Source organism: Canis lupus, chromosome X (genome assembly GCF_003254725.2).
Source record: "Canis lupus dingo isolate Sandy chromosome X, ASM325472v2, whole genome shotgun sequence".
NCBI lineage: Eukaryota > Metazoa > Chordata > Mammalia > Carnivora > Canidae > Canis > Canis lupus.
Genome location: NC_064281.1, coordinates 122823754 through 122833989, shown reverse-complemented (window position 1 = coordinate 122833989; position 10236 = coordinate 122823754). Strand labels below are relative to the sequence as shown.

The 10236-nt window shown below is 66.7% G+C and overlaps 1 protein-coding gene across 2 annotated transcripts in view; it reads right to left on the bottom strand.

Moving 5' to 3' along the window:
- FLNA (filamin A) overlaps positions 1 to 10236 on the bottom strand; it is a 25190-nt gene continuing 14954 nt past the window's right edge. The window contains exons 28-48 of one of the 2 annotated variants that reach the window (XM_025460575.3): positions 9983 to 10139; positions 9163 to 9352; positions 8984 to 9007; positions 6410 to 6657; positions 6217 to 6312; positions 5934 to 6036; positions 5707 to 5847; positions 5471 to 5599; positions 5091 to 5264; positions 4833 to 4994; positions 4534 to 4737; positions 4306 to 4458; positions 4068 to 4190; positions 3717 to 3983; positions 3450 to 3587; positions 3133 to 3248; positions 2486 to 2618; positions 1563 to 1739; positions 1193 to 1411; positions 896 to 1096; positions 1 to 514 (exon numbers count right to left, since the gene is read on the bottom strand). In XM_025460575.3, coding sequence (XP_025316360.1) covers positions 327 to 514; positions 896 to 1096; positions 1193 to 1411; positions 1563 to 1739; positions 2486 to 2618; positions 3133 to 3248; positions 3450 to 3587; positions 3717 to 3983; positions 4068 to 4190; positions 4306 to 4458; positions 4534 to 4737; positions 4833 to 4994; positions 5091 to 5264; positions 5471 to 5599; positions 5707 to 5847; positions 5934 to 6036; positions 6217 to 6312; positions 6410 to 6657; positions 8984 to 9007; positions 9163 to 9352; positions 9983 to 10139 — 3343 coding nt within the window. In that variant the 3' untranslated portion in view covers positions 1 to 326. The remainder of the gene's footprint in view (positions 515 to 895; positions 1097 to 1192; positions 1412 to 1562; positions 1740 to 2485; positions 2619 to 3132; positions 3249 to 3449; positions 3588 to 3716; positions 3984 to 4067; positions 4191 to 4305; positions 4459 to 4533; positions 4738 to 4832; positions 4995 to 5090; positions 5265 to 5470; positions 5600 to 5706; positions 5848 to 5933; positions 6037 to 6216; positions 6313 to 6409; positions 6658 to 8983; positions 9008 to 9162; positions 9353 to 9982; positions 10140 to 10236) is intronic. The other variant, XM_025460576.3, reaches the window with a different exon arrangement.

Sequence of the window (10236 nt, the reverse complement as noted above, 5' to 3'; positions counted from 1 at the left end):
TCAGGAGAATGGAAGCAGAACGTTTATTCTTCTTGGCTGGGGAAGAGAACTAGCGGGTGGTCGTGCGTACTACCCCCATCCCTCACCCCCCCCCAGAACCGAAGAAGATAGGCAGAGCCACCAAAGGCTACCTCTGCCCGCCTCTCTCCTTTGCCTAAGTGGAGGCAGGTGAGTGCAACGCAGGGCTGGGGTGGCTGCGGTGATGGGGCGGCCAGGGCTGGCCGGGGCTCCAGGGCTGAGGAGACCAGGGGGGCTGCTCAGGTTGGGGGGATGGGTGTGGGGGCACGTCTCGTCCTGGGAGCTGGCAGCTGGCACAGGCCCAGAGATCAGGGGACCAGGACACGGTAGGGGCTGCCCGGGATGTGCTCGTCACCCCACTTGACCACCAGCGTGTACTCTCCCTTGTCCTTGAGTAGGTAAGACACGTTGTAGAGCCGGTTGCCCACGTGCTTCACCAGGATCTCCTCGCAGGGCGTCCGGGGGCCGTGCACCCCTACCAGCAGCATGTTGTTGCCTGGGGGGGAAGGGGCCTCAGTGGCACGCCCCAAGCCCTCCTCCCTTCAGCCGAGCACATGCTGAGCCCTTTTCTTTCCGCCCTGGTGGCCTCCCCCTGCCACCCACATCTGTTGAGGGGTGACACCGCCCATCCTGAAGAGTTGCCAGCTCCCCTGCTCCCCAGGCCAGCGCAGGAAACTCTAGCTCCTCCCAAGCCACTTTCCTGAAGGGTAGAGACGATGGTGGGGGGTGGGGGCAGATGGGAAGCCGCTTTAGAAGTGCCACACATGTCTCCAAAGGCCCTCCTACCCGGCGTAACCCTCCCCCCGTCCCCGGGCACTGGTCATCCCATCCTATCTCTGGCCTCGTCTTTCTGGAAGGGCGGGGGCGGGGCACCCACCTGCTTTGCTGCAGTCCACCGTGAAGCTGCTCTTTTGGCCCACATAGGCCTTGCTCAGCCCCAGGCCCTTGGCCAGCACCTTGCTGGCATCAGTGGAACCTGCCAGGGCCCCGTGCTGGGGGGCGCTGGCAGTCTTGGTCAGGGAGTCCACAAACACCGATGATGTCTCATGGAGGCTGTGGTTGCTGACGAGACGGGGACCTGCAGGTAGGGCAGGGCAGGGCAGGGTAGGGCACTACAATGTGGCCAGAGGGCCAGGCATTGGGTTGGGCACCAGCAGACTGGTGCCAAGCTCACCTGTGACTTTGGCCTTGAAGGGGCTGCCCCCGATGTGGTAGGGGCCACCATACTTGATGGAGATGAGGTAGCTGCCAGGTGCCATGGGAGTGTAGGTGACACGGTAGCCCTCGGGGCACTCCTGGCAATCCATCTTCACCTTGGAGGGCCCATCTATAGTCACCGACAGGGCACCAGCTCCCGCGTTGCTCGTGTTCACGATAAACTCAGCTGGGCTCCCTGGGGGCGTGGGAGGTCAGGAAGGGCCAGCCTGGCCCATTGCCCCATCCCCGGACTCCCATTCCCTGCCCCCCGGCGAAGCTCTGTCACCTCCTCCACGCGCCCCCCTGTCGTCGCTGAGACACACTGGAAACTGCGCCCACCGACCTACCTGTGACACCACCTTCTAGGCCGGCTCCATAGGCAGACACCAGGCCTGGGTCCCCTCCGTGCCCAGGCTCCCCAACTCGGATCTTGAAGGGGCTTCCAGGAATGTGGGTGCCATTGAACTTGACATCAATTAGGTAGACCCCGTTCTCCCGCGGGATGAAGCGTACGGCATACTTATCTGAGGGACAGAGGGCCGTGCTGTGGGCCTGAGGTCCCCGCTCTCCAGGACCGAGCACGTGGCATCCGGGAGGAGGCCTCCTCGCCCGCCGGTCCAGCAGGTGTGTGTGGCTCACGCCCCTTCTTCCAGGGACCGCACGGGGTACCCGCTCCCCGCAGCACCCACTCCCCGAAGCCTGACGGCTGCAGCCGTGGATGGCCGAGCAGCCCCCCATTGGCGCTCATGGGGCCTGCAAACCTACGAGCCGAGCACCTGCCTCCCTGCGTCCCTACAGATTACCACGATCGCCACAGCCCCTGCGTGTCACCAAGGGCGCAGGGGCTACGGGAAGGTCTCGGGGCTGCGAAGGGGCGGGACTAGCCGTGAGACTAGTGAAGTTGGCTGAACCAGCTCCGCTCACCTCCAGGCTGCCTCGGTCCCGTCCTGCAAGGGCCAGGCCCTGGCTGAGGAGGGGCCAGCCTGTGGCTGGACTTCGGGGGTCTCCCCCAGGAGCCTGCATCGCACTGCCTACGGAAGGCCTCCTTCCTAGTGCCTGTGGCTTCTGAGCCAGCCGCCTCCCCCAAGGGCTTGGGTTGGGAGTCGGGGAGGGGTCGCCTGGCTGAGGGAGCCCCAGTTTGGGCCCTGCTTGTAGAATCTGTACCTTCCTTTTGTACTCTCAGGCGGCTTCCAGCCAGCTGGGCAGGCCCGCTGCTCCCAGCAGGGCCAGGGAAGATGGGTGGGTGGCCCGGGCAGGGACAGGGCCTCACCTTGGTCGATCTCTGTGACATAGCACTCCTCCAGGGCTCCCGAGGGGCTGTGCACCTTAGCATCGATCGCCCCCTTGGCCCCGTTCAGGCTGACTGCAAAAGAGGCTGGCTGGTTGACCTTTAGCCCTGACTCCTGGAAGCACAGCAGACGTGGTTAGACACGGTGGCAGGGGCATGGGAGAGCAGGGCCCCAGCAGCAGGAAGGCCCCTGGGGTTACACTTACCCATCTGGCGTCCAATTTGGTTTAAAGAGGGAGAGCCACGGATTCTTGGGGGCCAGCAAGCTACACGCACACGCCCCCGCCCCCAGATCCACACTCGGCACTCACACACCCAGGCAGCAGGGACGGAGGGCAGCCCTCAGCCCTGGCAGGCTGTCCCTCTTTAAACCTCAGCCCCGGTGCACAACGGGCACAGGCTTCTGTTCAAAGCCTTTAGACCTGAGACACGAGAAAAACTCCACACAGCGGGCAGGGGTGGTTCCTGCCAACCCCAAGCGTGGGCTGCACCCGGCCAGAGCAGAGGCCCGGCGCCCCGAGCTGGGCTGGGCGGGTCACTTGACACAGGGCCAAGGCCTGCTCTGTGCGGCGGCTCTGGTCTGGCCGGGCCCAGGGGCCCCAGGCGGGCGGTTTCTCTCGGTGCCTCACCTGAAGACTAGAAACAGTAAGGCGGCGGGCATCGCCAGACGGAGAAGCCACAGGCACTACGAAGGGGCTGTCGGGGATGTGCTCCTCGTTGAACTTGACTGAGACCTCGTAGTCACCTGCGCAGGGAGAGAGCACAGAGGACGTGCTTGGAGGGCCCCGTCGGTCAGCGCGGACGCCTCCCACTTCCCACAAACAGCCTGGGTGGCCCTGGGCCCTCAGGGTGGAGGGTGGGAGCCAGGTGGAGCTGTCGGTGTAGACCCAGGCCAGCACCCACACCCAGGCGCCGCTCCCCGCGACCCCAGCCAGGCTCTCCGTACCTGGCTCCTGGACCACATAAGCCACACCACAGGACCCGTCCTTGCGGTCCTCGAAGGAGATCTCAGCCTTGCTGGGGCCCTCGACAGCAATGGCCAGGCCCCCAGCGCCAGCTTCCCTGGTCCAGATGCTAAATTCAGCTGTGGGAAAGCAGGGCGTGCTCATGGAAGGCTGCTCTCCTGACGTCAGCACGGCTGCTGGCTCCTTCCTCAGCTGCCCCGCGCCGCCCCAGCCCTGCGGAGCAAAACCCTGGCGGGAAGCAAGCGTACCTGGCACTCCAGCTTCAGCCCGCTCCAGGCCGGGGCCTCCAGCGCGGACTTTGTGTGCTCCCCCTTCCCCCAGGGGCCCCACGGTGAACTGGAAGGGGCTCCCGGGCACGTGCTGGCCCTTGTACTTGACGCTGACCGTGTGCATGCCCATCTCAGCAGGCACGAAGCGGATGCAGTAGGTATGGTTCTCCCCTTCTACGATCTCGGCCTCGTGGGTCTTGCCCGATGGGCTGGTTACCTGGGCTGTCATGTCCTGGATGCTAATTTCTGCAGGTGGGGACAGCCTGGTGAGCAGGAGGCCTGGGCCCCGGGGCCCCCCAAGGCCCCCCCCTGGCTCCCCACAGTGCCTACCGGGGATCTTCAGGCTGAGGTCACAGTGACTGCCAACGTTGGCTACCGACGGGGCCCGTCGCCGGCGCGTGATGCTCTCCTTCACCCGGCCCTCTCCCGTTACCTTCACGGAGAAGGGGCTGCCTGCGGGGACAGAGCACAGCCCGCGCGTCGTATGGGTCACGTTTCCGCGGCGGGGTCCGGGGTGGGCACAGAGGGTGGCTCCATCCGGGGGGCCGCGTGTGGGTACCCCACTCACCGGGCACGTGCTGGTCGGCGAACTTGATGTTGATGATGTAGTTTCCGGGCTCCGTGGGGCAGTAGGTGACCCTGCAGGTGCCATCCTCTAGGTCCTCTGTGTTGATGTCCACCTTGCTGGGGCCCTCAATGGACAGGCTAAGCCCGCCATAGCCTGCGGAAGGGACGCCGCTGAGCCGGGGCCCCGAGCACAGGGCTCTGGCCCCAGCTGGTCGGCCCCCCCACCTACCTGCGTCACGGGTGTCGATGATAAACTCCGCAGGCTCAAACGTGTGGCCTTCGTGGAGGCCCTGGCCGGAGACCCGCACGCGGCTGGCATCCCCGATCTCCGACTGGCTGATCACCACAGGGATGGGGCTGCTGGCCACGTGCTGGCCGTTCTTCTTCACGTGCACCAGGTGCTCCCCTGTCTCCTTGGGCACGAACGAGATCCCTGGGCACAGGCCGGGGCGGTCAGCGGGGGAAAGGCCTGCCCACCCCCCCACAGCCTCCCTCCTTTCCAGAAGGCCCTGGCCCCCAGCCTCTTACCCACGTGGCCGTTGCGCAGGCGCTTCAGCAGACAGGGCTCCTCCCGGCCCGAGGGGGGCACGACAGTGGCCGTCAGCAGGCTGAGGTCCGTCTCGGAGATATTGATGGGGATGTCGGCAGCGGAGCCCACCTTCAGGTGGGACATGCGCATGGAGTCGTCACCTGCCGGGGGACGACTGCTGTATGCCCAGGTGCGGAGGGGGACCGTGGCCACCCTGCCACCTACCTGCTTTTGTCACTGCTCCCAATGCCACCCACCTGTGACCCTGGCGGTGAAGGGGCTGCCTGGGATGTGCTGCTCGTTGTACTTGACCAGGATGCTGTAATCCCCGGGCAGCACGGGCAGGTAGGAGACGCTGCATGTCCCATCTTGGTTGTCGGTACAGCTGATTTCTGCCTTGGAGGGGCCCTCGATGGCCAGGGACAAGCCCCCTAGAGAGAGTCACCGGTGAGGATGGAAACCATGCCCAGGACCGCCGCACTGAGAAGGGAAGAGCCCCCGTGGGCAGGCCGAGAGGCCAGAGGGGCAGCATGGGGAGCCCCACTCGGGAAGCGTTTCCCCTGCGCCCGGCTCGCCACTGGATGCGGGCGGGGGCCCCGCGGCACACAGCCCAGCTAAGGTTCGAGGCGCCGCTCACCCTCTCCTGCATCCTTGGTGTTAACGGTGAAGACGGCAGGCTTGTTTACCACTCCGTGCGTGAGGCCAGGCCCGTACGCAGTGACGTGGCCGCAGTTGACATAATCCACGTAGAACTGCAGGGGGCTCCCTAAGGCAGGACAAGGGGCCATGTGCACGGGGTCTTGTGTCCCCTTCCCGGGTTCCCCACCAACCCAGGTCCCTTGGAGGCGGCGACAGCGTGCTATCGAGGCGCACCTGGAATGTGCATGTTGTCATAGCGGATGTCCATCTCGTGCAGGCCGGCTTCACTGGGTGCATAGCGAACGGTCACAGTGCCGTCCTTGTTGTCGGTGATGGCTGGCTGCGCCACCTTGCCCGAGGGCATCCTCACCTCCCCTGCGGGGCAGCGGGGCCAGGGTCAGAGCACCCTCTGGCAAACCCTGGCCTCTGTGGCTCTCGAGCTCTTTCCTGCCCCCACTCACCCGTGATCTCGCCTTTCTTGATGGTGAAGGGGATGACAAGGTCGAAGGGCCTCAGGCTGGTCACATCCAACCCATTGACACCCATTAGGGGTCTCTCCGGGGCCTGCGGTGGAGACCAGAGGGCCTGAGTGAGGGGCCATAGGAGGGGCGGAAATCCCAGGGGAAGCATCTGGGGGTCCCTCCTCACACGTGGCAGGATGGGGCCTCACAGGACACCCCACTAGCCTGTCCCCAAGTGTCCCCCAGGGCTAGGAGAGCCCAAATGAGGCAGGTGAGGCCGTACCCAGGTCTGCTGGCCACCCTGGGCATAGGTGTAAGGTGGGGCCAGCTGCTGAGGCCGAAGCGGGGGCTGCGCTGCGGGCTGGTCCCCAGCTAGAGCCTGCGGAGCAACACAAAAGGGGTCGGAGAGTCTAGTGTCTGGAAGGTGGGGACAGGGCAGGCTCCACCCCGGCCCCTCGAGCCTGGCCCCTCCTGACCGTCACTTGGAAAGGGCTGTTGGGCACGTGCTCGCCGCCAAAGCGCACGCAGATGACGTATTTGCCCGGCTGGGGGGCCGTGTAGAAGATGTCAAAGGTGCCGTCCTCATTCTCCACCACGTCCACGTCCACCTCGGAGCCGTCGGGTGTGCACACCGTGCAGGTCACCTTGCCCTTGCCCGCCGCCTTTGTGTCGACGGTGATCACCGTCTCCTCCCCGATCTGGATGGTGGGGCCAATGCCAGCACCTGGTGGGGCGGGGCGGGTCCCCAGAGGGGGGGCCGGCGTGTGAGCTCGGCACCGGAGCTGCTGCCATGCGCCTGCCGCCCGCCCGGGCCTCGATTGCCACCACCAAGCGCAGCCAGGCCTCCCCCCCGCCCCCCAAGCCGGGACGGTGAGGGGTTTCTCAGAAGGCAGGAAAGGTTCCCCGAGCCGCCTCAAGCCAGGGAGTCCTGTCTTGGGGAGAGCCCTCCGTGGGAAAGGCCGGATGGGTGGCACACGGGTGTCTGGGACCAAGGAAGGGCCTGGAGGCCCACGAGGCCACCGCTGCTGCCAGGACACGACTTGTCCGCTGCCACCTCCCTGGCCCCCGTGGCCTCAGCCGGCGCCGTGGGCCAACACGGGCCCCCTGGCTGGGTCCACAGCACCTCCGCCCCTGCAGCCTGGCCCTGGCAGCGCCACGTGCAGATGCGGTGAGGCAGAGAGTCCTGCTGCAGCGTGGGGTGCGAGTGTGACACTTGCCCCCCGCCCAGGCCTGAAGGTGCAACTGGAGTTTCCTGACAACTGAGAACACTCGCTCAACCGGGGGCTCGTGCTGAGGGGTGGCCGGCGCGGCCCGGCACAGGCAGGGGGCTGGGAGCGGGGAAGCAGGGGGGTAGCGGGGTTAGCACCCAAGCAGCACAGCGCAGCAGGCAGTGGCAGCACCCAGGGGAGAGAGGGACAGGGGGCCCAAGCCACAGCCACCGCCGCTAGGGTGCAAGGGCAGAGCAGCTGAGCAGCCTCTAGGGCCCCAGAGTGCCCGAGGAAAGGGGGGGGACAGTGACGTTATGGTTTGAGCCTAGCCGTGGAGGCCTGGGGGGCTGTGGGCTGCGAGGCCTGGCAGTGAGAGTGCTTCCTGCAGCCCGGCCCCGCGGGGAAGCAGCTAGGAGCACCCAGCCCACTCAAGGGCTGTTTAAGGGGTCCCCCTGGCCGGCCTGCCGCTGAGCTCCCCCACTGGCCGAGGGCTGCTGCCGCGCCCGGCTCCGCGCTGGCCTTCCACGGCTCCCTGACGCTCTAGACCTGGCCCCTGCCGCCCGGCCCGCCCCGGGAGGCGTCACCTCCCCCCGGCCTGCTCTCCGCGGCTCGTGATCTGGACCCCCGTCCAGTTAGCGGCTGGCACCCTGACCTCGGTCACCTCCAACTGCTCGCTTTCCCCGCCCAAGTCCCTGGGCAGGTCTTGGCTGCTCCATCCTAACTACCCTTCTCGAGTTGGCTCCCCGCTTAAGCCGCATGGCTGCCAAGCTGGCCCAAGCCACCACTAGGTCTGATCCAAAAGTGGGGTCTCCTGTCGGGCTCTCTGCCTCCGTTCTGCGCACGGCGGCCAGGTCAACAGAGACCACTCCTTCGACCACGTCTTGGCGCTGTTCCCCTGGTCCCGAGGCCCTGGCCCCCGCCCTGGGCACACGTGCCTGTCATCTCAGACCCTGGCGCCTACGCTGCCAAGCCGTTGGGCCCTTGCCCAGAGACTCTAGCCACCCTCTAAACCTTGTCCTGGCTCCCCCACCCAAGCTCCAGGCCTGCAGCCTCCAGAGGCTCCCACGTAACTGTCGCCTCTTACCGGGGTCCCTGGGGTGCCTGGCTGGGGCGAGAGCTGCCCTCCCATGCCCAGGCAGGAGAACCTCCATGCCTGGTTGGGTCCTATCTGAATAACGTCACTGCTGGGGAAGGGGGCGGGGGGAGGGAAGGAGGCAGGGAGGGCGGGCAGGCCGCCGAGTGCACTTTGGGGCTCTGAGGCTGGGCTGGGCCCTGCCATGCTACCCGCCCAAGCAGTCGACGCTGGTGCTATTGCACTACCAGCCCGCCCCACCCACTCATGCAGTCTGTTCCTCCCCCGGCCTGGGACACACAGGCCCCTGGGACGTGGGGATGGAGGTCTGCGGATCTGGCCAGGGCCCGGGACTCCCACTGGTAACGGGAGACCCCTCGTCCCCTCAGCCCGCGCAGGAGCCCTTGCCACGGAAGGAGGAAGTGAGAAGGCAGGGCCTGCTGCTGCCCACCCCTGGGACTTCCCCAGGGTGCCAAGATCCCCAGACCCCAGAGCCCCTCAGTGGGGTGCGTCTCAGGATGCACCTCACCCCAAAGCTCTCAGCTGCAACCCGACGTCTCAGGTGGGGAAACGGAGGCCCAGAGAGAGGGAGGGCCGGAGCACTCACGCTCTGCTCTGGAGGCCTCCCCGGGCGCTAACCCTCCAGCTCCCCCTCTATCCCTGCCAAGAGCTGCAGCTGGAACTGTCCTGGGAATCGGCACGGAAGAGGAAAAAGGAAGCTGCCCTCTGGGCAGGAGGGGCATTGGGAGTGGCCCCAGCAAGCAGCTTACCTAGCCCGTGACCTCCGATTGACACTGAGGTGAGAGGGCAGAGAGCAAGGAGAAAGGTCAGGTGAGTCACTCAGGGGGGCGGCCCCCACTCCCACACGCCGCCCCAAGCAGCGAGCCCTTGCACACAGGCACACCCAAGCCCCGTGCTGAGCGCCGCGGCCGCAGGCAGGCCGGCTCACCTGTGACCGTGCACTTGCTGGCGTCGCCGGTGGGCACAGCCCGGACGCGATAGGGGGAGAAGGGGATCTCGTCGCCACCATACTTGATTAGGATGGTGTAGCGGCCCGTCACGTCTGGCACGTAGGCCACCGTGTACGTGCCATCGTGGTTGTCTTGGATGTGCGTCTTCTTGGGCTTGCCCTCGGGGTCCTGTGTGGCAGAGCATAGCGCAGGCGGTCGGCCCGGGGCCAAGCCAGGCCCAGGAGGGCCTCAGACCCTCTCGGAGGAGCCAGCACCCGGGGCCGCCTCCAATCACTCAACCGCTGTGGCTCCAAACAGCTGCCTGCGCCCGGCGCCAACCTTTACTTTGCCACAGCCGGCCGGGATCCAGAGGGGGGTCCCGAATGCCCGATGCGCCGTTGCGTGACAACGGCCAGGGCCGGGGAGCCGGGTGCCCGGCCTGCTTTAGCGCCACGACCACCTCCTGGCCCCCATCCTTCCGCCCCAGGGCCTGCTCCAGCACTCGGAAGAGCCCCCTGGAAGATCTCGGGGTCCTCCTACCCACCCCACGAGAATGTTCCAGGTGGACAAGCTGAGGCAGCAAGGGCTCTGGCTGTGTGCTCAAAGTCCGCACTGAGCCAGTGTGTGCGTGGCAGGGGGGGGCCCGCGCCCGTCACCGGCGGCCTCGAGGCAAGGGATCCGGCCTCGCTGGCACGGCTCCCGAGGGAGGCCGCGGACCTGGGCTGCTGCCCCCTCTACCGCGCGCCGCTCGGGCCTAGGCTCCTCTGTCCCTCGCCTCCCGTGCGCCTGGGGCTGCGATTCGCCAGGCGGTCAGCTCACCGTGATCTGCACGGCCAGCAGGCCCTCTCCCGCGTCCTTTGCGTCGATGGTGAACTCCACGGGCAGGCTGGCGGGCACACCGGTGGTGTTGAGCCCGGGGCCGCTGGCCTTCACCTTGCTGGCATCGTGTGTAGGCAGCACCTTGACCTTGAAGGGGCTGTGGGCCGGGGGGGGGGAGGGTTACGTGAACGGTCAGGAGGCCTCCGGGTGCTCAGCGCAGCACCTTCCCGCTGGCGGCAGGCCCGGCCTCCTAC